The sequence below is a fragment of the Balaenoptera borealis genome (genome assembly GCF_965194805.1).
Source record: "Balaenoptera borealis genome assembly, chromosome: 19".
Classification (NCBI taxonomy): domain Eukaryota; kingdom Metazoa; phylum Chordata; class Mammalia; order Artiodactyla; family Balaenopteridae; genus Balaenoptera; species Balaenoptera borealis.
Genome location: NC_138878.1, coordinates 55,695,269 through 55,723,004, shown reverse-complemented (window position 1 = coordinate 55,723,004; position 27,736 = coordinate 55,695,269). Strand labels below are relative to the sequence as shown.

Below are 27,736 nucleotides of genomic sequence, written 5' to 3'. Positions count from 1 at the left end.
TATAGGGCAATCCGAAAAAAACTGTGGAGGGCCAAGGGCAGAGGTCAAGAGAGAAATGGGTCTTGGCCCCATCCTTACTGTGAATCTCGGATCAATTACCTTGTCTGCAATTTAGGGGAGGGGGCAGGTTTCTGATGTAGGAGCGCCCAGGTTGTCGCCCCAGAGAAGTATGTGTGGCAGAGAGGCTCAACTTAAGAACAAGCCTGGGCTTCTGAGACACTATCCTGGGGACACAATGTAAATTCGAGAGAATCCCTGTGGATAGAAACTTCCATCCAAGTGTTTCACACCAGGCCCAGGGTCGAAGTCACAGCTCGGCCATTTACTAGAAGTTGACAGATGGTGGGAGAGATGTTGTGAATGGCGGAGGCGGTTGTAGGCAGGTGGCGGGAATAAGAAGGAAAGACAGGATTTGGGGGTGGGGGTGGGGGCAGCTTGGACCATTCCCACGGCGGGAGGCTCCCCGGGAGGTGGGACTCGCCCACTGGAGGTGCCTGCGCTAAGCGTCGGGGAACCCGGGTTTCAGATCGCGGGGCGCCTGGGCAGCAGGTAACCACGTGGAGAAAATGTAGACTCTCCGAGGAGCGGGCCCTGAGATGCGCGAGGGCGGGGGCTGGGTCCCCTCCCCGCCAGCCTTGCGGCAGCTGGGCCCTCCTCCCGGCGCCTACAGCCTCCCAGACCCCGCCCCTCCCTCGCTCCGGCTTCGCGCAGCCGCCCGCCCGCGGGATCTCACAGCCGTCCGCCCCGGAGAGGACCGACTGCCCAGAGCGCGGGTCCCGGGGCTCCCTGGGCGGGGCCGTTCCCGGGGAGCCCCCCGACTGCCTCTCAGAGCAGGGTGGGGAAGGGGATCCTAGCCCGCCGCCGCCTCCGAGCAGGCCGCCAGGTGAGCGCCGGGACAGGTAGGGACCCAGGTCGGGACCGGTGTCCCGTCCCCACTCGCGGCTGAGGCGCCCCGGGAAGGATTTCCGCCCCCAGGCCCTGCCCGGAGGGGCGTGTCCCAAGGGTCCTGCGCCCTAGTGCCCCTTCCCGGCCTGCCCCAGCCAGCTTCTGCCCCTTTAAGTCCAGAGTTACACAATCGCACGTTTGAAAGACCCAGATCGTTCGGAAAGGGCTTTGCAAAAAGCAGCCCTCTAAAGCCCTCGCCTCTCCGCTCGGCTGCTGGCCCGCGGAGGCCACCATTAAATAAATCCCCCTCCAAAACGTACCCGACCAACACGTGTTCGCTGCAGCTGGTGAAAGGCCAGACCACTTTTTACCAATTCTGGTTTTTGTTTCCTCTGACTGGCAGAAAAATCTGTGAATCAGAAGATCTTAGAGCGCCGTTTCTCGATTTAGCAACTTGGGCACAGTATGTTTTTAGCTGCGGCCGCTCCACCCAATTTCAATTTTGTTCTAAGTTAACTTTTGCAGTGTTCAGTAATATTTGTTAACGCTCCGTATCTTGCTCCTTCAACTTTAGACAGCAGCTGTTTACCCCCTATTTTGAATATTACCAATGTTCAAATTTACAATATTACCAACCTACTTTTAAAATAAATAATAACAACTTTTTAAATGTCCCAGTAACACAAGAACAAAAGACAAACAGGACAAAGCTTTGCATGAAATATCAATCGTTTAAACAGCGCACCGTCCCCCGCAGCCAATTTTAAAACTGTGTAATTAAATTACTTTTCAGAAATGGCAAAAGTAACTTGTGATCCGTGGTGCATGGTTTTAAACCTTTCTCTGCTTTTTATTACTCTGGTAGTTACTTCCAAATTTTTAAAGCAAATTCTTCCATTGTTATTTCTTAGTTTATCAACTTTGAGACAATGTCTGTTAATCCTTTGCTGAAAATAGATGGAGACAGCTTTCATCATCTCCACGGTTTCCCTCCTTCCTATATAATCATGACATTCCTTTTAGTTTCTCTATTGGCACTTTTGTAACATAAAATAATTTTTGTAAACTTTTGTTTTCTTGTTCCATTAAATATATCTATATATAACTATATATATATTTGTTATATATATATATATATATGTATATAATCTGTTGACTCCCATTTTTGTATGGCCTGGCTGAGGAATCTACTTTAAAAAATATATATTTTTTTAATTTATTTGTTTGGTTGCACTGGGTCTTAGTTGCGGCTTGCGAGCTCCTTAGTTGTGGCATGCGAACTCTTAGTTGAGGCATGCATGTGGGATCTAGTTCCCTGACCAGGGATCGAACCCGGCCCCCTGCATTGGGAGCACAGAGTCTTAACCACTGTGCCACCAGGGAAGTCCCTAAAATATTTTTAATAAAGTTTTTATATTTATTTAAATGCTAATTTTTCAATCAAGTTATGCATATGGTTCACAAATCAAATAGAAAAGAGTCTGCCTTATTTTTTTCCTTTGATAAAAGAAATATAATCCCTTTAAGAAAAATGGAAAAGGCAGGGGCAGTGTTTTAGATTAAAAGAGATTAGAGAGACATGCGCACCCCCAGCAGTGTGTGAGCCCCATCTTTGTTAGGAAGATACAGCTCCAGAAGACCTTGGGACAACGGGAAAAAGTGTTCATGGAGTGAAGTTTAGATGGTAGAATGGATTTCTCTTAATGGGTTAAGTGTTAGTATAGACTTATAGAGGGTCCTTATTCTTTCTTAGAAGATGCATGTTTAATAGTTCATCAAAAGAGACATTGTAAATCAACTATACTCCAATAAAAAATTATTTAAAAAATAAAAAAAAATTTAAAAAACAAACAAAAACCCCTGTGGATCCCTGCAGCTACCCAAAGTCATCTTGCCTTGGCAACAGTAGCTAGTCCTCTGGAGTCACAACATACCAAGGTAGAAAATGTAAAATGCAATTCAAATAAAATGCCACGTGGTTCAAGACCATCAAAAAAAAAAAACAAAAAAAACCCAGTTCATCAAAAGAGAGGGAGGGAGAGAAAGCCAATATGGCAAAATATGGAGCACATTGAGATATTCGTTTTAACTATTTTTTTCAACTTTTCTGTATGGTGACATTTTTATGGTAAAATTTGACGTAAATAAAGTAAGACAGTTTAGAAACTCAGAGATGAAGACGTGCACAGTGGCACAAACCCTGGAGTCCTCCACCCCAAGGTTCAAATCCCCGACCTGCCACCTTGCTTGTCAGGAGACCTTGGGTCGGTTGCTTCCCTCCTCCAAGCCTCAGTTTCCCCAGCTGAAAAATAGCGCCTGCCTCATGGGGTTGTTGTTGAGCCTTCTGTGAGATCTTGTAAAGCACTTTCCACATGCCTAGAGCAGTTAGTGTGCAGTTAACAGTAGCTGTTAGTATTTTGTGAAGGATTTTTCTTAACTACCATGGTCTGCTCACCTGGGAATAACTACTCATAACATCATCACTGCTCTTGGGCCCTTCCTTCTACCCCTTTTTTTTTCTGGAGATACATTTTCTTTCTTTTCTCTTTTTTTTAATTTAATTTATTTATTTTTGGCTGCGTTGGGTCTTCACTGCTGCACACGGGCTTTCTCTAGTTGTGGCGAGCGGGCGCTACTCTTTGTTGCGGTGTGCGGGCTTCTCATTGCCGTGGCTTCTCTTGTTTCAGAGCTCAGGCTCTAGGCGCGTGGGCTTCGGTAGTTGTGGCTCGCGGGCTCTAGAGCTCAGGCTCAGTAGTTGTGGCGCACGGGCTTATTTGCTCCGCGGCATATGGGATCTTCCCAGACCAGGGCTCGAACCCGTGTCCCCTGCATTGGCAGGCGGATTCTTAACCACTGCGCCACCAGGGAAGTCCCAACCTTGGCATTTTCTTTTACCTTTTTAAAATTCACTGAATGGCTCTGACCTTGCCATTGGTGTAGTTTCATGTCCTGCTGTGTTTCGTTACTCCCTAAGCACGGATCCCCTTAGCCCACATTCCTCCAGTCATGGTTTCAATGGCTGCGTGATTCTGACATAAGGAGGTGCAGCCACAGACTCCAATCCCATAGATGGACTTAAGTGCTAATCATAGTCACGACGTTCACAATGGCAGCTAACACTTGTCGAGGGCCAGGCCTTGATCTCACTGAATTTCCCCATCACCATGAGAAGTGAGAGTTACTACAAGTCCACAGTGTCTTAGCCAAAACTTTTGAGGCCCAATGCATTTGGGAAGTGAATATGAGGCAAGCCATAAGGAACCATCCTGTACATTACATAAGATTCCTAGTGGGGCTGGAGAGTAATCAAACACACTGATATTTCTTCAGTGAAATGCAAGTTCATATCATAAATAAAACCTTCCATCAGTTCCAGGCAGCTCTGCCACCAGATGGGTCTGTGAAAGACTTGGTTTGCAGAGCTCTTGGATTTAGGGATTGTGGACAGGAGATGTGGACCTGCACATTTCCCATTTTCCAGAGGGGAAATCTACGCTTAGAGAGGGAAAGCCATATGCCCAAATTCACAAAGTTTGAATTAGGGCTGGGGCTAACCCAGGGCTGACTGAATGTGTAACTGGCAACATTTCAACTCTCCCCAGTGCCACCTCCTCTGCAGGCTGTCACCAGCAGTTCCCAAAACCAATGTCCCCGGCTAGCCCTGTGATGCCCCAGAAATGTCAGGGCTGCCCCCAGGGAATGAGATGATGCACGTAAAGAATTTCTCAGGATGCCTTACACAAAGAAAGCATTGACAAATGTGAACTATTATTTGCACTAAGATGCAGTATGACTGTTTCCTTCTTTGACTTAAATAATCATGGTGTTCACCGATAGCACTAATAATTTTTAAATTGCGAAATATAACACTCATACAGAAAAGTACATAAAATATACATGTACAGTTTAACAAATAATTATAAAGTATATAACCAGTACCCAGGTCAACAAGGAGAACATTACCAGCCCCCAGATGCTTCTCTGGTTAGTAGCCCTCTCCATCTCCACAGAGGGAACCAGCGCCCTGACTTTTATAATGCTTGTCTCCCTGCTTGTTTTTTTTAATATGATGTTAGTACCTTTTAATATGTGTGTACATCCATAAGTAGTATTGATTAGTCTAGCTTGTTTGTAGACTTTCTAAGAGTAGAACCACTGGTGTGAATATATAATTTATCATCTAAACCAGGGAATTTTGGAAGTGATAAGGGTCACTATTAACAATGACCCTAATTACCCTGGGACACTAGGTGTAGACAGGACTGCCCCAGGCCACCCAGCTGTCTGGTTGTCCTGGGACTCACACTCTGGGTGACTTGTCATGTCTGGCAACTTCACCCAAAATTATGCTTTTGAGGTCCATTTGTGTTGTTGTGTTTACTTGTCGTTAACTCTTTTTTATTGCTACTTAGTATCCCATTCTGTGACGGCCTTAATTTGTTTATACACCCTACAGCGGGTGGGCACCTGGGTCACTTCCAGGCTGGAGCTGTTAGGGGCAATGCTGTCGTGAATATCCTAGTAAGTGTTTCCTGGCTCTGGGGTCGAATTGCTGGGTCATGGAGAAGGCACATTTCTAACTTCAGTAAAAAATGCCTTGGGACTTCCCTGGTGGTGCAGTGGTTAAGAATCCGCCTGCCAATGCAGGGGACACAGGTTCGAGCCCTGGTCCGGGAAGATCCCACATGCCGCGGAGCAACTAAGCCCGTGCGCCACAACTACTGAGCCTGTGCTTTAGAGCCCACGAGCCACAACTACTGAGCCCACGTGCTGCAACTACTGAAGCCCGCGCGCCTAGAGCCCGTGCTCCGCAACAAATTCCCTGGCGGTACAGTGATTAAGACTCTGCACTTCCACTGCAGGCGGGGCAGGTTCAATCCCTGATGGGGAACTAAGATCCCACATGCCCTGTGGTGCGGCCACATAATAAATAAATAAATTAATTAATTAAAGAATGCCCAACTTGTTTCCAAAGTGGTTCCACCAATTTTTACTCTCGTCAGGTGTGTATGGGAGTTCTCACTGGTGGCATTTTAAGTAAATTATGGTGACATTGCACTAGTTGGCTGGTTGGTTGGTTGATTTTAATACGCATGATGTTTATGACATTTAAACTAGAATATACCAGAATCAGAAGTAACTTCGCCTCCCATTTCACCCATGCTGTGGCCCAGAAGACAGTTGAATAACTGAGAGGGTGATGACAGTTGAAAATGACAGAGAAATAGGGAAATTCAGTGTCATCTATTACTGTCTGCTGTGAAAGATGGTGTTTAGCTCACTGTGTATTTGCTCCACTGATTTTTAATAATTGTACTTTTTAAAAGATCATTTCTTATTTACCTTTGTAACCTTAAATTTTATGCTTCACTTGTATTTCTTATTCTGGCAACTTTTGATTCCCATGATACTAAATGAGTGAGAGAAGCGTCTTGGCTTCCCCTCTTCCCACCTTTTCCTTTCCCATCTTTTGTCAGTTGTACACTTGCTTTCACACTGTCAAGGTTGATTACTTCTACAGTCTGTTCTGTTACCCTATTTAAGTCTTACATGCTTTAACTGTAAAGTTTGCCGGGTTTGGGTTTTTTTGGACAGCTTTATTGAGGTGCAGTTTACATACCATAAAATTCAGCCCTTTTAAGTGTACAATTCAGTGATTTAGTGAATTTACAGAGTTTTGCAGCCATCACCACAGTTTTAGAGCATTTCTATCACCTCCAAAATATCCCTTGTGCCTATTTGTGACCACTTCCTGTTCCCATGTCCAGTCCCAGGCAACTACTAATCTTTCTGTATGTCTTTTCCGGACATTTCATATGAATCCATCATACAATATGTGGTCTTTTGTGTCTGGCGCTTTCACTTAGCGTACTGTTTGGGGGTTCGTTCTCATATTGTAGCATGTACCAGTACTTCATTCCTTTTATTGTTGAACAGTATTCCACTGTATGACTATACCGCATTTTGTTTATCCATTCACCAGTTGATGGACATTTGGATTGTTTCCAAAGATATAATGCTGCCATGCACTTTTGCAATCAAGTCTTTGCATGGACGTATGTTTTCATTTCTCTTGGGTAGATAGCCTAATAGTAGAATTGCTGGGTTTCATGGTAAGTTTATGTTTAACTTTTTTTTTTAATGTTCAACTTTTAGAGAAACTGTTTTCCAAAGAGGCTGTACCATTTTACATTCCCACCAGCAGTGTGTGAGGGTTCCAGTTTCTCCCTGTCCTTGCCAATCTTTTGGACAATAGCCATTCTAGTGGGCATGAAGTGGCATCACATTGTGATTTCAAATTGCATTTCCTTAATGACTAATGATGTTGAGCATCTTTTCATGTGCTTATTAGTCATTTTTATTTCTTCTTCAGTGAAATGTCTATTCAAATCTTTCGTCAATTTTTAAATTGGATTGTCTTATTATTGAATTTTAAGTGTTCTTTATATATTCTAGATACAAGTCCTTTATTTTCTGCTAATCTATAGCTTGTCTTTTCATTTTCTTAATGGTGTCTTTTGAAGTACAAAAGTTTAAAATTTTGATGATGTTTAATTAATCCATTTTTTCTTTTATGAATCATACTTTTGGTATTGTATCTAAGAAATCTTTGCCTAACCCAAGATCATGAGATTTTTCTCCTGTCTTCTTCTAAAAATGTTATAGTTTTAACTCTTACATTTAGGTCTCTGATTCATTTTGAGTTGATGTTTGTGTATGGTGTGAGGTAAACGCCTAAATTCATCTTTTTGCATGTAGATTTCCTAGCACAATGCAAAGGATTGTCTTTTTTTGAAAAGACAATCTTTATGTTAAGAGACCAGATCTTAAATGTTCTCACCAAAAAAGGAAATAATTATGTGAAGTGATAAAGGCGTTGCTAATGCTACAGTGGTAATCATATTACAATATATAAATGTATCAAATCAACAGGCTGGAGAATTCCCTGGCTGTCCAGTGGTTAGGACTCCTTGCTTCCACTGCCGGGGGTCCAGGTTCAATCCCTGGTCAGGGAACTAAGATCCCACAAGCCACGTGCTGCGGCCAAAAAAAAAAAAACAGGCTGTACATCTTAAATTTACACAATATTAATTATATCTTAAAAAAACAAAAACAATATTTTTCCCATGAAAACCAATAAACAGAGCTAGTATAAGGAGAATGCCCTTAGCCTCCAGGTCAAATGGATTCCTTTTTCTTGTACTTTATCAAATGGATATAACATGGATATGGTTTAGTGTATATCATATTTGTGCCATGACTTTCTTAAACAGTTTTTTGTTTTTCCTGCAGTTTTTTTTTAATAGCTTTACTTTTTCTCTTTTGAGAGAAGGATTTTCCTGTTTTTAACTCATTCCATCTATTTCTTGGAATTTTTTTTTCTTCTTGAAGACAGTCTTCCTTTTTTTTTTCTTTTTAAAGACATTCTTCCTTTTTTAGTATCCTGTTCTTGTTTTGCTTTGAATTTCTTCTCAAATCTATGTGTACTCAGGACCAGCTACATAATTTGCAGGGCCCAGTACAAAATGAAAATGTGGGCCCCTTGTTCAAAAACGATTAAGAATTTCAGGTTGGCAGTAGCAGACCATTAAACAAGCATGGAGCCCTTCTAAGTACAACTCCACAGGTCACACACCCATGAAGCCTGAAGCCGGCCCTGAGTGTACTAATTAGGGTTTTTCTTTTCCTTTACATTCTTTTGGCCCTCTGAACTGTCTCTGTTACCTCTGGGGTCAGTTCACTTTTGCTCTGCACGCTTATCTTTTTTTTTTTTTAATTAATTAATTAATTAATTAATTATTTGGCTGCGTAGGGTCTTTGTTGCTGTGCGCGGCTTTCTCTAGTTGCGGTGAGCGGGGCTACTCTTCGTTGCGATGTATGGGCGTCTCATTGCGGTGGCTTCTCTTGTTGAGGAGCATGGGCTCTAGGCGCGTGAGCTTCAGTAGTTGTGGCACACGGGCTCAATAGTTGTGGCTTGCAGGCTCAGTAGTTGTGGCGCACGGGCTTAGTTGCTCCGCGGCATGTGGGATCTTCAGGAACCAGGGCTTCAACCCGTGTCCCCTGCATTGGCAGGCGGATTCTTAACCACTGCGCCACCAGGGAAGCCCTGCATGTTTATCTTACTGGTTCTTTTTCAGGCTGCTGGTTTTCTTTAAGCATATGGTGACCCCTGCTTGTCCAATCACATTTTCAAACAAACAAGGGGCTGGATGACTTATTTAAGTAACTGGTATGAAATTTGGGGCTTTCGTAAATATGGTCCTGCTTTCCCACTGGCCTCTTTGTCCAGCTGAAGGTATGACTGAGAACCCTGTGTTTGGAGGCAGCACTTGTCAGTGATAACTTGGGGGAAACCAAGCTGCTGGGAGCTCACTCCCAGATGCCAGAGTGGGGAAGGCTATCCTCAGGAACACCAGCAGCCTGGGCACTTCCTGGATGCTTCATGCAATTTTTTCAAAGAACAGTCATCCAGTACTGTTTTGTTTTTCCTGTATGTGAATGTTGGGCAGCTTGAGATCTGTGTGGCAAAGCATGGGGGAGGAAGGTGAAGGAACAGGGAGCCAATAGGCACAGGTGTTCAAAGATGGACTAACCTCTGTCCTCGCTCTGCCCTCTCGACTCCTGACCTGCACTTCTACCACAGCCTGGGCCCCTCTGGATCCTCAACTCTGGGTCCAGAGCCTCTGGGGGTCCTTGAGGCTCCATTGTCCCCACCTTGAGTTCTGTCCTAGCCCCTACACTTCTTTCTGCTTTCTGTCTTGCAGAAATTTATCGACATTTCTTTCTTGGTGATGGTCTCCCTCCTGTTCACTTTGCTTTTTAATTTCTTTGCTGTACGTAGGGAGGATGCCCTTTGAGAGGGAGACCAGACTGCCCAGATTCCCATCGCCACTCCACTTCTGACTGCTGTGTGACCTTTTGTGCATCATTTCACCTCTCTGGGCCTCAGTTTCCTCATGGTGTGAAGATCAACTGGGATAATACAGAAGCCACAAAAGGCTACCCCCAATCAGTTCCTGGGTCTGCACATCTGTCTCACCTGGCCCACACTGTCCTTTTCTTTTTTTTTCTTTAAATGCGCTGATAACATTTAAAAATTAGGTGATTTCACATAAAAACAGGGATTTCCAATCACTTGACAAACTGGAAAATGTAGCCAAACTGGGCCCACCTTCCTACTGGGCAGTAAATCAGCCAGAGTGAGCACTGCCACAGCCTCCAGGCTGGGCTCTTCTCTCCGGTTTGCTTCCACCAAGTTGGTCTCACTTTGGATACTTCCTGTCTCTTGTAGGCATTTGAACTTGGGATTCCTGGGATTCTGTTTTGAGAGCATCTAGCACAGAACCAGCTATTATTATTATGAGGCCAGCCGGGGGCTTGAATCCAGCCCTTGCTCTGATCACCAGGCCCTGCTACCCCAGGCTTGCATTCACCCAGAAAGGGTACCGTTTTTTAAAAATCTACCTAAAAGCTCTTACAGGCCAGTAGAGGCTCTGATTATCAATAGCTCAGTCTGCCTTCTTGAACGAGAAGACACACCAAATCTTTGTACATGCAGATAATTCTAAAGAGCAAAGAATTTTCGATCTTGTTTTATTGATGATTTTTCTGTAACCATTTGTCGCAGGTTAGAAACAACACTGGCACCACAGTTCAAGAGTAAAGAGTTAAAATTCATAAGGGAGAGGGTAATTCCCTGGCAGTCCAGGGGTTAGGACTGCGCACTTCCACTCCTGAGGGCGCGGGTTCAGTCCCTGGTCGGAGAGCTAAGATCCCACGAGCCGCAAGGTGCGGCCAAAAAAAAAAAAAATTAATAAAGGAGGATGTCAGGTAGAGGAAAATCTCCCCGGGGCAGGAAAAGGAAGCCATTCTGTCTAAAATTGAAAAGATTCACAATACAAGGTGCTGACAACTGCAACTCTCATGCATGGTTGATGGGATCACAAATGGCACAATCATGCTGAAAAAACGATTGGGCATGTTCTTGTAAAGTGAGATACACACTTACCATGTGATCCAAGAACTCCACTCCTACATAGTTATTCATGAGAAGTGAAAACCTATGTCCACACAAACACTTGTATGTGAATGTTCATAGAAGCTTTTTCGTTTTTTAATTAAATTAATTAATTAATTAATTTTTGGCTGTGTTGGGTCTTCGTTTCTGCGCGAGGGCTTTCTCTAGTTGCGGCAAGCGGGGGCCACTCTTCATCGCGGTGTGTGGGCCTCTCACTATCGCGGCCTCTCTTGTTGCGGAGCGCAAGCTCCAGACGCGCAGGCTCAGTAGTTGTGGCTCACAGGCCCAGCTGCTCCGCGGCATGTGGGATCTTCCCAGACCAGGGCTCGAACCCGTGTCCCCTGCATTGGCAGGCAGATTCTCAAACACTGTGCCACCAGGGAAGCCCCATAGAAGCTTTATTCATAATAGCCTCAAGCTGGAAACAACCCAAATGTCCATCATGGTGGGTGGGTAAACAGATCGTGGTTTAATCTGTTCAATGGAATACTACTCGGCGATAAAAAGGAGTGAACTACTGATTGATACATGCAACGATGTGGCTGAATCACAGAATGTTATGCGGAAGGAAAGAAGGCACAGGGGCACATTCTATAGTTATCAGTCAGGGTCCAATCAGGAGACTGGAACCACACAGGAATTTGAAGGGAGAATGTTTAATATACAGAATTATTAATTATAGCAGAGGATTCGAGTTAGAGGGATTAGCTGCTAAGAAATAAGAGAGTGCTAAAGAATATAGAAATAGCAAATACAAGGAGCAGCCACTACCCCTAAGATCTAAGACAGACAGCTTGAGAAGGATGCCAGTCCCAGGCTGTCTGTGGCAGCCGCAGAATCCCTGCTGTTTTTGGAGAACACTTGGAGATGACCCACTAAAGGGCAAAAGAATCCCTTTGATGCTGCACCTGTAGAGCTTGCTGGAAATCCACCCTCTGGAACTTGCCAGAAGTCAGTCCTCTAGGATGCTAGGGAAAGCAGTTCCCAAGGAAGTATCTCACCAGAGGCACCCAGCTAGGAAACCAGCTGAGGTGGGTGCCAGGGGAGGGTGCTGGCTGAGGGATACTGCTGACTGCCGGACACCAGAGAAGAATGCCTGTACGCTTGGGAACGGGGCAGGAGAAGCCGCCTGTCCCGGCAGTCTGGAAATGGGAAGCAAAACCCCTTCCTCTGTACGACAGACTCTAGGTCCATCCACCTCACTGCAAATAACACATATAAATGGAATCTAAAAAAAAAAAAAAAAATGGTACTGATGAACCTAGTGGCAGGGCAGGAATAAATACGCAGACATAGAGAATGGACTTGAGGACACGGGGTGGGGGGAGGGGGAAGCTGGGGCGAAGTGAGAGAGTGGCATGGACATATATACACTACCAATGTAAAATAGACAGCTAGTGGGAAGCAGCCGCATAGCACAGGGAGATCAGTTTGGTGCTTTGCGACCGCCTAGAGGGATGGGATAGGGAGGGTGGGATGGAGGCTCAAGAGGGAGGGGATACGGAGATATATGTATGCATATGGCTGATTCACTTTGCTGTACAGCAGAAACTAACACAGCACTTCCTCCTGCAGTGCCTCTCTGGCTCCCTCTACTGGAAAAACTTAACATGTCAGCCGGCAAAGGGAAAAGATTTACATGCCCAGATTCCAATTTCTCAACTTGGAGCTGTGAGGAAGTAAATTAATAACTGGCACACCATATGATTCCATTTATATGAAATTCTAGAAGAGAAAACTCGAATTTATAGTGACAGAAAGCAGATTAGTGGCGGGGATGGAGGTGGGGCTTAACTGGGAAGGGGTAAACCTTTTAGAGTGAAAGAAATATCCCACATCTTGGCTGTGGGCATGGTTGTATAGTTGTACACAGTTGTTAGAACACAAATTGTGCACTTGAAGTATGTGCATCTTATTGGATGTAATTTATACATCCATGAAGGTAATTTTTTTAAAAAGGTACCCATTCTGGGAAACAGGGCTCCCTGTGTGCAAATAGAAATGGAACATGTACGTGTACACACACAGCAGAAATGCACCACGAATCCCACCACCAAGATTCCCCAGCTTATGCAGGTGCATATCTCTCCATGGGATGTTATTGGAAGTAGTTTCTGGCTTTGGCTTGGTGGTTTGCACATGCATTCTCCCTGAGGAGTTCAAGTTCAACATGGGTGCCCTGGGTAGTTGGCAGAGTTTTGAAAGGGTGATGAGGTAGATGTGTGCCCACCCCCCTCTCCCATTTCCCTTCTCCCCAAGGGGGATCCACAGAGGGCATCTCACTATGTTCCTAATTCTTTCAGGTTATCAAATCCTCATCCAAAGAGCGAAAGCCTATAGCTCTTTTATGACCATTGAGTCTTATTCCTTGAGTCCCAGGCATGGCTTAGGGATATTTGTCTTTCACTGCTCACATCCATCCTTTGAGGTAGAACAATAGTTATCCCCATGTTACAGACAAGAAAACTGAGGCTCAGAGGCCAGCAACATGCCTAAGTGATGGCCTGCCCAAGAAGAGGCAGAACCAGGGTTTGAACGTTGATCGTCTGCCTCCATAGTGGGAGCTCCTGACCATCAGCTATCCTGCTGGGAGCAGCAGCCCAGGATCCTGGAAGCCTTCAGTTGCTCCCTGCCCTCGGCAGAGGGTCCTAATAGGCTTTACAGACACTGAATCTTTTTTTTTTTAATTAATTTATTTTATTTTTGGCTGCGTTGGGTCTTCGTTGCTGCGCGCGGGCTTTCTCTAGTTGCGGCTAATGGGGGCTACTCTTCGTTGCAGTACGCGGGCTTCTCATTGCGGTGGCTTCTCTTGTTGCAGAGCATGGCCTCTAGGCGCGTGGGCTTCAGTAGTTGCGGCACGCGGGCTCGGTAGTTGTGGCTCATGGGCTCTAGAGCACAGCCTCAGTAGTTGTGGCATCCGAGGCCTGTGGGATCTTCCTGGACCAGGGCTCGAACCTGTGTCCCCTACGCTGACAGGTGGATTCTTAACCACTGTACTACCAGGGAAGCCCGGACACTGAATCTTTGACAGTTGGGTCTTTTCTACCCCCATGATTGTATTCTGAAAAAATTCAACGAGACAGAAAAGCTAATTCAAGCATCCAGAAAAGCTGATTTTTTTTTTTTTTTTTTGCCACGCTGCACAGCTTGTGGGATCTTAGTTCCCTGACCAGGAATGGAACCCACGCCCTCAGCAGTGAGAGCTCCGAGTCCTAACACTGGACCGCCAGGAAATTCCCAAAGCTGAAATAATTATACAGTGAATAAACACTGACTCCTAAGAAAGGGAGACAAGGACAATACCCACGTATTTTTTTAGACCGATACTGAAATATTACCATTCACAGTAACTGTTCAGTCTTCCAAATTCATAAAACAAAAGTTAACGACATGATATTTCAAGTACCAAAGTGTACCAGGGTTTGATCCCTGGTAGGGGAACTAAGATCCCACATGCTGCGCCGGGTGGCCAAAAAAAAGAGAGAGAGAGGGAAGGACAATTCCATCATCGTGATTTGTACAACAACAAAGAAAATAAAGTGTTTACTTTTATGTGGCAAAAAGCATTAAAAAAAAAAAATGAGTGGCTACTCAGGGAAAAGTATGCGCTAGCAGGAGACCACATGGAGACGGAGAAATGCTGGGGAGCCCCCAGCTGTTTGAGTCCCCACTTCCGGTGCTCGACAGAGGCGTGATGAGCCCTCAGGTGACCCAGCGCCAGCCCCTGCCTGAGGACCACTGCATGAGAGCCGCTGAGAACTGCTTGGCTGAGCGCAGTCAGTCCCCAGAGCCATAAAAAATAATCATAAAATAACGGTTATTATAAGTATATGCCACCAAACCATGGCAGTGGTATCACCACTGAATCACGGAGGTATTTTTGTGCAAAATTTTCCATCACTATAAAAAGACCCTACTTGATTGGAGGAACCACTGAGGAGAGAGAGAAGCTACCTCTTAATACTCTCATGGGGTCCTTAATTTAAAAATAATCCTATCGTGCTCACTTTGGCAGCACATATACTAAAATTGGAACGATAGAGAGAAGATTAGCATGGCCCCTGCACAAGGATGACAAGCAAATCTGTGAAGCGGTCCATGTTTTAAAATAATAGTAATAATAATAATCCTATCTTTTGTTTGATAACACTGGGGAGAGCTTTTTGGACATCTTTTGGTTCCTTTACCTCTCTGTTTTTATTGTTGTTATCGTTTCTAGTAAACCTTTTCTAGAAAGTACACAAACTGTACAGCCTGATGAATTTTTACAAATGAACGCACACGTAACCAGCCCTCAGATCAAGAAACAGGATGAAAGAAAAAAAAAAAAAACCTTTCTAAATGTTTCTAAAGACAAAGTTCCTCTGCCCAGATGGAACTTTTTTTTAACTTATTGAAGTAGAGTTGATTTACAATGTTGTGTTAATTTCTGCTGTACAGCAAAGCGACTCAGTTATACATATATACATATACATTCATTTTTATATTCTTTTCCATTATGGTTTATCACAGGATATTGAATATACTTCCCTGTGCTATACAGTAGGACCTTGTGTTTTATTCATTCTATAATATTTATAATAGTTTGCATCTGCTAATCCCAAACTCTCAGTCCATCCCTCCCCTACCCCCCTCCCTCTTGGCAACCAACCACAAGTCTGTTCTCTATGTCTGTGAGTCCGTTTCTGTTTCACAGATCAGTTCATTTGTGTCATATTTTAGTTCCACATATAAATGATATCATAGGGTATTTGTCTTTTTCTGATTTGCTTCACTTCGTGTGATAAGCTCCAGGTCCGTCCATGTTGCTGCAAATGACATTATTTCATTCTTTTTCATGGCTGAGTAGTATTCCATGGTATATATGGACCACATCTTCTTTATCCATTCCAGATGGAACTTTTAATGCTGACTGGAATTCTCTTGGCCACCCTTTGTGAGTGGTACCTGTCCCCTGAAATACAGGTCACTGAGCATCGTTACATTTAGCAAGTGCTGCATAACAGACCACTCAAAACGCAATGACTTAAAACAGTAACCATTCCTTTATTATTTTGTTGGCTCTGGGGATTGACTGGGCTCAGCTAAGCAGTTCTCAGGGGCTCTTGTGCAGGTGCCATCAGGCAGTGGTTGGGACTGGGTCATCTGAGGGCTCATTCACTCCTCTGTGTAGCACCTTGGCTGGGGACACCCAAACAGCTGGGGCTCCCAAGCATGTCTGTCTCCCTGTGTATCTCCAATGTGACGACTTCAAGGCAGCCAGACTTACGTGGTGACTCAGGCGGTGGTGTGCTGGAGCTGGCTCGCACCGGATCCTGGGAGCACATTGTGGACAGCTCTTTCCAACTCCAAAGTCCAGGGACGTCGTGTTGGTAGCTTGCTGTCAGCCATGGAAGGTGTATTCACACCACAGAAGTCAGCATATGCTACACACCCAGGCTCTTCTTTTTTTCCCCTACAGAGCCAGTTGTTAAACGTTTAGAAGCACACCACTGGACTCACGGCTCCCCATGCATGCATCCCCAGAGAGTCAGGCAGAGGCTGTATCCTCTTTCCTGACCCAGCCTCTGAAGTCCCTTAGCAATGTCACTTCTGCAATGCTCTGAAAGGCGAAGCAGTCCCAAAGGCCTGCCCATGTCAAGGGGAGGGCTGTGGACGCCACCCCTTAATGGAGAATGGTCAGTTCCTGGAAAAGAGCACGTCAGTTTGGATACGTTGTTATAACCATCTGGGGAAGATGTCTGCCATGCATCACAGGTCCCTGGAAACCGAATATCAGTAGCATGCCCCAGTCACTGTGACAACCAATACAATATCCTCCCCACCACACACACACACACACACACACACACACACACACACACACACTCCCAAACACCCTAGCAGCAGGCAGTGCTGTGCCATTCTGACCCAGCCAGTAGTTGGCATTCAGCCGTGTTGGACATGTTGGCTACAAAGCACCTCGTGGGCCTCAGGAGAGCATCACACACAAGCATTTTGAATACCCAGGGCTCGTATGGTACATCACTTGAAGGTCCTTGCCCCTCAGTGAAATCTGGCTGCCCTTGTTGTGTGAGGGGACCACCCCCAGCTCCAGGGATCCCCTGTTTGCCAGTGATCGGCACATTCCTAAGGAGAGCCGACCCAGGGAACTACACTCTGTGAGTTTCACATCCATACCGGGCAAGCTGGTGCATTTGCTTGCAAATTGCAGCTAATTATTAATGCAACTAATAACCACCCGGGGCAAAGCACACCCTAGTCTCTAAAGCGTGTCTCCACAACTTCAGTTCTCTGTTGTGGAGGTGAAGGGGAATTGGGCTTTGTGCCACGTCCACGGACCACTGGCTTGATAGGGCCTTAATCCTTAACAAGACCTTAATCAGTTTATTTCAAAATAGTAGCAGCTGACATGAATGGAGCACTTACTGGCATTAGATAATATAACAAGCATTAGATCACTGAAGCCTCTTAACCCAGGGCAACCTCCAAGGATTGTTTTGGCCATTAAAACACGATGATGGGATTCAGTGCTATGATCCAGCTTAAACGCTCAGCACGGGTGGTTTAGTAAGGGCTCAGTAAATGTCACCAGATGAAAATATTGTAGCTAAATGGTTGCTCGCCATCTTTTTATAGTGTGTAATAATAATAGCAACTAACATAATTTAGTCTCTAATATTATATCAATACCACTTTTATTTATGAGACACCAGCGATTATTTAAGCGCTTTACAAATATTAATTCGTTTCATCTCACAATAACCCTATGAAGTGGGTAAGGTTAACATCCTCGTTTTCAGAAGAGGAAACTGAGGCATAAAAAGATGAAGTGATTTGCTCTTGAGGCAAGAGGCTTAGCTGGGACTCAAACCCAGGCTGGCTGGACCCAGGCATGAGCATTTCATCACTAAGCTCTTCTGCCTTGATGGGGAAATGAAATGAGTTTCTCACTAGGTCTTGAGCTAATCACTGAGTTCTTGTTAAATAAAGGTGTTTCACCTTGCTATGCCTCAGTTTGCTCATCTGTGAAGTGGGTTTCTTTAGGGAAGAATAAAGTAAGGAAATGGGAAGGAGGAGTAGGTGATGGTCATGAGGCCCTGAAATTGTAAATAATGTGGCCAGGGACGGTCTCATGGAGAAGTTGACATTTGAGCAAAGATTGAAGGGAATGTGGAGGTGAGCAAAGAAATGCTCTGGTTCCAGGTGGAGGAAACAGCCTGTGCAAAGGCCCTGAGGTGTGGAGGCCGGTGTGGCTGGGGCAGAGTGAGTGAGGGGGAGATGAGGGCAGGGAGGTGATGGGTACAGATCGTGTGGGGCTTGTGGGCTGCACTGAGGACCTTGCCCTGACCCTGAGTGAGGTGGAGCCACAGAAGGGCTCTGAGCAGGGCAGGGACAGGACCTGACTCAGGTGTTCACACCTGACAGCTGGGGAAAGGAGCAGGGAGACAGTGATGGTCCAGGCGAGAGGTGATGAGAGTGGATGAGATCCCAAAGGGAGTACTCATGGAGAATACAGGAGGTTCAAAGACTCAGCCCTGGGACTTCCCTGGTGGCACAGTGGTTAAGAATCTGCCTGCCAATGCAGGGGACACGGGTTCGATCCCTAGTCTGGGAAGATCCCACATGCTGCGGAGCAACTAAATCCGCGCGCCACAACTACTGAGCCCCCGTGCCACAACTACTGAAGCCCACGCACCTAGAGCCTGTGCTCCGCAAAAGAGAAGCCACCTCAATGAGAAGCCCATGCACCCCAACAAAGAGTAGCTGAGTAGCCCCCGCTTGCCGCAACTAGAGAAAGCCCATGCGCAGCGACAAAGACCCAATGCAGTCAAAAATAAATAAATTTATTTTTTTAAAAAAAGACCGATCCCTGACACTGAAATCAGAGGGAGGAGGAAGGAACAGCTGAGGAGATTGACTAGGAGCCACAGGCAGATGGGAGTGTCCAGAGGGATGTGCCGGCCCAGAGCCAAGTGAGAAGAGAGTCACCTCACTGTGTCAGGTGCTGTTGACAGGTCAAGCAAGGTGAGGATTGAACAGTGACTACTGGCTCAGCACCAAGGGGGCGGGGTCATTGGTGACCTTGACATTTCAGGGTAGAGAAGGAGGGCAAAGTCTGATTAGAGGAGGTTTGAGAGAGAATATCAGTAGAAAATATGGAGGCAGTGAGTGTGACAAATTTTTGGAGATTTACTATAAAGAGGAGCAAAGAAATGGGGTCAGAGCTGGAAGGGGAGGTGGAGTCAAGAGGAGTTTCATTTGTTTTCAAATGAGAGATGACTCTGTGTGAGCTGACAGGAATGATCCAGTGCAGAGGGGGAAGCTGAAGGTGCAGCAGAGAGAGCGGAGAACTGTGAGACGGTGAGCTGGGGTGGGAGCAGTCACGGTGGGAAAGCACAGGGCAGGGAGGTGGTACATGGGGTGGTGGGGGTCTATGGACGTTCACTTCCCATCGATTTTATTTTTTCTGCAAAATAAGAAGCAAGGAGGGAATTCCCTGGTGGTCCAGTGGCTAGGACTCCGTGCTTCCACTGCAGGGAGCATGGGTTCGATCCCTGGTAGGGGAACTAAGATCCCCCATGCTGCGCAGCGCGGCCAAAAAAAATAAGTAAGAAGCAAAGAGAGAGTGAAAAGGTGGAAGGAAGTGTGATGTGTTGGGGATAGGGGAGAAGGTGTGAAATAGTTATCTACAGAGAGGAAGAGCAAGAGGATAAGAGAAATGTAATCTTGTTGCCAGGCAGCACTGTGGGTACGCTCGAGCGTCAAGTGCACAAACTTGAAGTGAGACCAGCCAGTGGAGTTGTGTGTTGTTCTTCAGCGGCTTTAAACTGTGTGGGTACAGGCACAGGTAGGTGGAGGGCTGGAGTTAACCGGGTCATGCGTAGGAGGAAGCCAGAGGAGGCAAGGGTGTATGCAAAGAATGTTTTAAATGATTAACCAAGGAATTTAAGCTGGATAAGGAAGAACTGAGGACTTGAGGGGGTGTGGGGCAGTGAAAAAGAGGTAGGGACAAAGGACGGGAGATCACAGTGGGTTGGAAGGACTGTGGGGGGTGGAGGTCTAGGGCACTGGAGGGAGAGAGCTGGAAAGAGAGGAGGTGACGCGTGGAGCGTGAGAAGCCTGAGACTGAGGCTCTGAAGAGGCTGTGGTTACTGAGACAAGGTGTAGGTGCGACCACGGGGTGGAGGAGCCGGAAGAACAGCTGGATATGGAAATCACCAAGAATGTTGATAAGAGCAGCCTGAGTGGCAGTGAGCCTGGAGCTAAAATCATGGAGAAGTGAGGAGTAGTCATCTGGGTCAGCAGATAATGATGACAAGGCGACAAACGATCTAGCCGGATGATGAGATTCATAGCTGCGGCGTTTGGGGGAGGATGGAGGGAGAACGGTCTGGAAACAGCACCAAGGAGCAAGGAGATTTACCCACTTGGAAGGCCCACAGGACAGCTGGGTTCTGGTTAGAGCAAGAAGGTGACAAGAATCTTCAGCGAAGAGATTGAGGAAATAGATTTTGCTGAAGGACAGGTCCTGGATTCCAAAGGCCCGAGAGTTGGGACAGGTTGGGGGATGGGGTGGAAATCGTTTCCTCCTCGGTGGATTTTTCTCATGGGCCTTCAGTGTGCATATGGTCATATGTAAAGTGCTTAGCCAGACACAAGGGCACCGGCCAGAGACAGAAGCCGTGGTTAGCAGTCCTGGTGGGGTCGTGATCAGGGCAGGGGTTTGTTGCTTGAGGGGCAAAGGTGGGGAGAAACCGGTCCCCGTCCAGAGCCAAGTGGCAGGAAATAGATGCTGGATTTTCTTGGTTATGGCAGTCCCCCGGTCGCCGTGTACCTGGTGAGGTCACGGTCAAGTCGCAGGGGACTTGCGTCCTGGAAGGAGAGGTGGAGGGAGGCCGGGCTGCCCTGACCTGCCGACCCCTCTCTCGACCTGCAGGACTCTGGCGGCCGGAGATGGGCGCCCGGCTTTCGCGGCGGCGGCTGCCCGCGGACCCGCCCATAGCCTTGGACGCGCTGCCGCCGGAGCTGCTCGTGCAGGTGCTGAGCCACGTGCCACCGCGCGCGTTAGTGACGCGCTGCCGCCCAGTGTGCCGCGCCTGGCGCGACGTGGTGGACGGGCCCACCGTGTGGCTGCTGCAGCTGGCCCGCGACCGCAGCGCGGAGGGCCGCGCACTCTACGCGGTGGCCCAGCGCTGCCCGCCCAACAGCGAGGACGAGGAGGAGTTCCCGCTCCGCGCCCTGGCGCGCTACTGCCTGCGAGCGCCCCTCGGCCGCAACCTCATCTTCAACTCCTGCGGAGAGCGTGGGTGCCCGGGGTCAGGGCCTAGCAGCAGGGGTGGGAAAAAAGAGACCAAAGGGGTGTGTGGCCTGGAGGCCCAGACGACGTGGAGTGAGTGGGCGTGGCCAGGATGAAGCAGATAGGGGCGGGGCCGGGAGCCAGGGGACGTGGTCGAGGCTCTTGGGAAACTGGGTGGGAGGAGCCAGGGACTGTGGGCAGTATGGCGAGCCAAGATGGCTGGGCGAGACAGCAGAAGGATCCAGGGGACTGGGCCGTGGCAGAGGTGAAGCTATGCTTGAACTGTAGATTCGGTGGGCGCGGTTAAAGGAGGAGGAGCCAGGGGAGGCCTGGGAGAAGCCGATTGGGTGCTGGCAGGGGCGGAGCTTGCATAGAAATATAAGGTATTGCGAGGCTGTGGGGAGAACTGAGTGAGTGGGCGGGGCCAAGGTAGGTGGGGCCCGGAAGCGGTGGTGTAAGGAGCCCGGGGCGGGGCCAGAATTGAATCCCAGTAGTTTGAGAGTGAAGGGAGGCAGAACAGGGGGCGGGGCCGAGAGAGGCTGCGGAGAAGCTGAGTGGATAGGCAGGGCTGAGTGACGCCGTCGTGGGGTGGGACCACGAATACATCCTGCTGGGAGGGAGGAGCTGGTGGGCGGAGCAAGTTAGGTGGTGGCGGGCTCTCTGCGGGGCGAGCTGGGGGGCGAATCCCTGGTGTTCAACCCTTTTATGTCTCACAGAGGGCTTCAGAGGCTGGGAGGTGGAGCACGGCGGGAATGGCTGGGCTGTGGAAAAGAACCTAATACTGGTGCCGGGCGCTCCTTCCCAGACCTGCTTCGTGACTTCTTTCGAGTGAGTGGCCCTTGATCCCTGGTGCGAGGGAGGGGGACCCTACCCTACCGTCCTCATCCTCACCCTCACCCACTTTCAGCCTCTCCTTCCCACATTCATTTATTCAGTCAGTCAATCAGCTAATATTTGTTGAGGGCCTACCAGGTACCAGGCACTGTTTTACATGCCAGAGATACAAGGAAAATTCAGAAAGATCAGGAACCTGCTCTTTTTTCATTTGCATTTTAGATGTAGGGTTGGGGAAGCCATTAAACGCATAAACAGTAAAATAAAAACAACAACATAATAAACATTTAGAGGGCTTACTCTATGCCAGATGCTTTACATGTAAATTTTTTAATCCTGGCAACAACCCTATGACACAAATACCATTATTATCTCCACTTTCTAATAGGAAACTGAGGCATAGAGGGTAACTAACATCTAGTAAATGGTGGAGCTGGGATTCGAACCCAGGTAGTCTGACTTCAGAGCTTCTGACGGTGATAAATGCTATGAAGACATAAAAACAGTTTGATTGGCTGATTCTCTTTATCCTCATACCCCATACCCATTTTCCTTGTGCCCTCCCCCCACAGTCAACCATTCTCATGGCATCTAGCTTTCTAGTAGTTACCAGTATATTAGGGGTGACGGGATATCTCATTGCTATTTTAATTTGCATGTTTCAGTTTACTAATAATTAAACATCTCTTCATGTGCTTGTTAGCTTTTTGGATTCCCTCTTTTGTAAATTGCCTGTTCATATTTTCTATTAAGGTTGATATCTTATTCTCGTTGATACACAAGAATTTCTTGTATATTCTAGATGTCAGTCCCTTGTCCATCCTGGACATTACAGAAATCCCCCCCTCTACCATCTGAATTAACTATGTCCATGGTGTTATTTGGTATTTACATATGATCAAATTCATCTTTTTGCTTTAGAATTTGTTTTCTGAAATTTTGTTTAAAAAATCCTTCCCTACCTTTAGATCCTAACAGTGTTCTCTTATACTCTCTTCTAGTAACCTCATAGTTTTATCTTTTACATTTAGATCTTTAATCCACCTTGAATGTGATGTTCGGTAAGGATCCAGTTTTCTTTTTATCCCCCTCCTTATATTGAGTCAGCTTTCCCAGCACCATCTACTAAAGAATCCTTCCCTTCCCCCATGGAATGGCGGTGCCACCTCTATCATTTATGAAGTTCCCATACAAACCTAGGTCTGTCCTTGGGCGCTCTGTTCAGTTCTGGTCCATTTATCAGTTCTTCTGATAAATCACTATTTCTGTTATTATGGCACATTGAAATTCGAGGAGAAGGACTGTTTACAAACGTGCAGGCAGAACACAAGAGATACTACAGGACCCTAGGCTAGTAACAGTGGGGGGAAGGGACATTACCACCCCTAGGCCTGGCAGGGGTAAGGGGAGGAAGCAATTACCGAAACATGAAGACAAAGAAGGCTGGGAGGAGAGAGCACTGTGGAGAGGGCCCTTTCGTTGAGAAATACAACAGTCCCACGATGATCCCTTGGGAGAGAGCCAGGAGAATTAAATACCCTGATTTCACTCTCTTCTCCCTTCTGTCTGCTGCTGGAGCTTCCCATTGGCTGACCCAACAGAAAGTAGAGGGTAAGGGAGACCCTTCCATACAGGCAACACAACCTTAGACCATGGGCCTCTTGGTGCTTGAGGAGACCCCAGAATTCTCTGCTCAGATGTCTAGTATGTGGGCCTCCATTTGTATTCATGTCCCAGTCCCCACAGATATTAGGGGCAGGCCTGCATACAGTCAGCCTCCTGGAGCCCACAGCAGAGTGAAGGGTGGAGGGGATCTGAGAGGCCAGTGGGGTTGCGCAGCCCGTCATACATCTTGTCTGGTAGAGCAACCCTGATGGGCTGCTTTAGACAGGGTAGTCAGGGGAGGCTTCTGGGAGGAGGTGATTTCTGGGCTGTGACTTGAATGATGGGACTCTCTACCCCCCCACCCGTCCTATCATCCCCCCTTCCTAGATGGTGCTTCAAGAGGCAGCTTGTGGACTTGGTGATGGAGGGTGTGTGGCAGGAGCTGCTCGACAGCTCCCAGATCGAGATCTGTGTGGCCGACTGGTGAGTGGAGAACCCCCCGTGGTGGCAGCAGTTCTGCAGAAGGGAGTCATTCCACACCCCCATCAACCCCACGGGCTGGCACTGCTACTGTGCCCCCTTCATAGTGAGGCTGACAGAGGGGAAGCGATGCTCTCATAGTAGCAGAGCCAGGGAGGGGCAGAGCTTTGGTGAGCCCAGAGCCCCCAGATTCCTACACCCTCAAGCTCCTCCCCAAGGTTGTGGCTCCTCCCCAAGGTTGTGGTTCCTCCCCAGAATACCATTACCCTCCCCACGCCCCTCCATATACACCTGACCCAAAGCCTCCTGAATCTGCCCCCAGGAGCACCCAGGCTCTTCCCCCAGGCTGGTTCCACCCCAGGGGCACCTAGGCTCCTCCCCCTAGGTTCCCAGGCCTGACCTCATCAAAGTGCAGGGAGGCCAGACCTCAGTCTCCCTCCCCCAACCCAGAGACCTGAGCGGGTGGTGAGGCTATCAAGGCTAACTGCCACCTGGCAGGTGGGGTGCCCGGGAGAACTGCGGCTGCATCTACCGGCTCCGGGTCCGCCTCCTGGACATGTATGAAAACGAAGTGGTCAAGTTCTCGGCATCACCCAACCCGGTCCTTCAGTGGACTGAAAGAGGCTGCCGACAGGTGGGTCCAGACTACCTTCCCTGACCCAAAGGCACACCCACCTCTCACCCTGCTCAAATTCTGCTCTCAGCACTGCTGGGTATCTATAACAACAGCTAACAATCATTGAGCCCTATTACAGGCCTGCCCAAGAGTTTCACCCATTAATTCATTTCATTAGCACAATGGCCTCGTTGTTCAACAGACATTTTTGAGCACCTACTGTGTGCCTGCCATACTCTAGTTGCTAGAAATGCAGCAGTGAACCAAAGTCCTTGCTCCATCCCCATTCTAGAGTTGGGGAAACTGAGGCATGGGAGGTTAGGTGACTGGCCCAAAGTCACCCTAAAGCGTGCAGGGCCTGATTCAACCCCAGGCTGGCTCCTGAGCCTAAACTGTCATGGTCATCATACCTCACTTATCAAAGTAACCTTTTAGGTGGTCTTTTGGTTTCCATTCCTGATCTCCTCCCACCCACCCCCAACCCAATACACAGACTCAGCATCCAGAAAGCTCCTATTAAAAAGTGAGTTGGAAAAAAAAAAAAAAAGTGAGTTGGGGCTTCCCTGGTGGCGCAGTGGTTAAGAATCTGCCTGCCAATGCAGAGGACACAGGTTTGAGCCCTGGTCTGGGAAGATCCCACATGCCGCGGAGCAACTAAGCCCGTGCGCCACAACTACTGAGCCTGCACTCTAGAGCCCACGCTCCGCAGCAAGAGAAGCCACCGCAATGAGAAGCCCGAGCACCGCAACAAAGAGTAGCCCTCGCTCGCCACAACTGGAGAAAGTCCGCGTGCAGCAACAAAGACCCAACACAGCCAAAAATAATAAATAAATTTATTTTTTTTAAAAAAGTGAGTCAGACCACGGATCTCACCTGCTTGTAACCCTCCCGTGGCTACATCTCAGAGCAAAAGCCAATATCCTATAATGCAGCTATAAAAAGGAGTGAAGTACAGATTCACACTTCAACATGGGTGAGCCTTGGAAACTGTACTAAGAGGCCAGACACAAAAGGCCACATATTGTATGATTGCATTTACATGAAATTTCCAGAATAAGCAAAGCCATAGAGACAGAAAGCAGATAGATTAGTGGTTGTCCGAGGACAGGGGGAGGGAGGAATTGGAAGTGACAGCTAATGGATTTGAGGTTTTTTTCCTGGGGTGATGAAAATGTTCCAGAATTAGATAGTGGTGATGATTGCATAACATTACGAATACACACACACACACACAAACCACTGAATTGTACAGTTTTAAATGGTACATTTTATGTTAGGTGAATTTTAGCTCAATTTAAAACATTAAAGAAGATTATAAAGCCAGAAGCCAGGGACTTCCCTGGCAGTCCAGTGGTTAAGACTCCACGCTTCCACTGCAGGGGGCGCCGGTTCAATCCCTGGTCAGGGGAACCAAAATCCCACATGCCGAGTGACGCGGCCAAAAAAAAAACAAAGCCAGAAGCCAAAGTCCTTCTGTGGCCGATCTCAAAGGCCCCACACGATCTGCCTGCTACCTCCCTGACCCCATCTCTTACTTCTCCCCTCACTCTGCTCCAGGCACACTGCCACCTCAGGGCCTTTGCACTGACTGTTCCTCTGTCTGGAATACTCCAGTTCCCCACTTGGCTCCCCCGCCCCATCAGGTCTCTGTCATCTCAGTGGGGCCCTTGCTTTACAATCCCACCCTCCTACAGTATTTCCTCCGTCCTTTCCCCCATCTGTCTTCAGTGTCACAGTCTAGACTCTCAGCTTCTCCAGGATAGGATCTTTTGGCTGCTTTCTTCATGGCTATACCCCCAGCGCCTGGAGCAGGGCCAGGTACCTACTTGGTGTTAGGGAATATCTGTTGAGGTTGCGGAGGAAGAGAAGTCCATGGAACCTCACTCCCTCACTTTTCTTACTTGCACAGGTTTCCCACGTCTTTACCAACTTTGGCAAGGGCATCCGCTACGTGTCTTTTGAGCAGTATGGAAGAGACACACGTTCCTGGGTGGGGCACTATGGTGCCCTCGTGACCCACTCCAGCGTGAGGGTCAGGATCCGCCTGTCCTAGCTAACCAGCCTGATCCAGCCTTCCAGGACAGACTGCCATCTGCCAGACACCGTCGCCAATCAAGGTCGGCTTTGCAGCCAGGAGCCGGAGGATGCCCGGGGACAGTGGGGTTCCCGTGTAGCCTGTTCCCGGAATGTTTCCAGTGAACCCCACTTGCTGCTGCTTCAGTGTGGTGGCCCCCATGCTATTCGAGAAACCAGGGATCCAACCAGGCTGGTCACTTGCTTCCCCAGCTTCCCAGGGGGAGTGTCAAAGAGTTAGCTCAGAGACCTGTATTTTACTTGCAAATTTTTTTCTCACGTGTGGATATCAGTTGACAGACTGAGTCAAAAAACAAAGGCCGAACCAGGATTTCAAATAGAGGAAAGCTGCTGACAATCTTGGCCAAGGACTCTTGTCAGCATGTTTTGGGGGCAAGGTGATTGCTGGCAGGGAGCAGAGGTCCTTGAGGGGACCAACAGCAGCCTCAAAGGGAACTCTTCCTGTTGTTTTGGGGAGTCTCTGGGATTCGGCAGTGGGGCCCGTGCAACCTCCTCCAGCACCGCGCCCATCAGCACGTCCCCTCTGGGCCAGACTGGTGCCATTTCTTTCAGAATTTCTGAGGCCAGTTCTGCGCTGACCCCCAAACTGTACCCTCCTCCCCCACCTCCTGCCCCTGCCTCAGGGGCAGCTCGCCTCCTGTCAGGCGACAGCCTCCTTTTCTCCACACTTGAGCCCGCTTGGAGATGGACCCCAGGAGCAAGGCATGCTGTGAAGGAAAGCTCTCCTTTCCCCAGCTGAGCACAGCCAGCAAGCTCGCTCAATAAAATCGGTGCTAAGCATGAGGTGATGGGGGATTTTTGTCTGTAATCGATGCACTTGTTTGCCCCCAGCTCTGATCCTAAAAGGCCTTGTGGGATGTTTCCAATCGTGAGAACTTCAGGTGTGCTAAGTGCCGCGCAAGAA

General features: G+C 47.7%; 1 protein-coding gene across 22 annotated transcripts; it reads left to right on the top strand.

Moving 5' to 3' along the window:
* Positions 1 to 699: 699 nt before the first annotated feature.
* Positions 700 to 27,615, top strand: FBXO17 (F-box protein 17). Of its 22 annotated transcripts, XM_082366770.1 has the most exons (10): positions 743 to 883; positions 18,769 to 18,931; positions 19,644 to 19,754; positions 20,844 to 21,296; positions 21,920 to 22,031; positions 23,039 to 23,098; positions 23,616 to 23,648; positions 24,030 to 24,125; positions 24,621 to 24,756; positions 26,648 to 27,615. In XM_082366770.1, exons 4-10 carry the CDS (start codon positions 20,861 to 20,863, stop codon positions 26,789 to 26,791), a joined length of 1,017 nt encoding a protein of 338 aa, XP_082222896.1. In that variant the 5' UTR covers positions 743 to 883; positions 18,769 to 18,931; positions 19,644 to 19,754; positions 20,844 to 20,860; the 3' UTR covers positions 26,792 to 27,615. The 22 variants fall into 22 exon arrangements, with proteins under 22 accessions (XP_082222890.1, XP_082222892.1, XP_082222893.1 ...); XM_082366765.1 differs by lacking the exon at positions 19,644 to 19,754; XM_082366771.1 differs by lacking the exon at positions 19,644 to 19,754 and having other exon boundaries at positions 882 to 899.
* The last annotated feature ends 121 nt before the right edge of the window (positions 27,616 to 27,736 follow it).

Bases quoted from the DNA above. Each gene is read 5' to 3' on its own strand.
- FBXO17 (XM_082366764.1), top strand. From the start codon at position 20,861: ATGGGCGCCCGGCTTTCGCGGCGGCGGCTGCCCGCGGACCCGCCCATA. The intron at 21,297-21,919 runs GTGAGTGGGCGT...TATGTCTCACAG, and splicing joins GGAGGCCCAGACGACGTGGA to AGGGCTTCAGAGGCTGGGAG. The intron at 24,757-26,647 runs GTGGGTCCAGAC...TTACTTGCACAG, and splicing joins CTGAAAGAGGCTGCCGACAG to GTTTCCCACGTCTTTACCAA.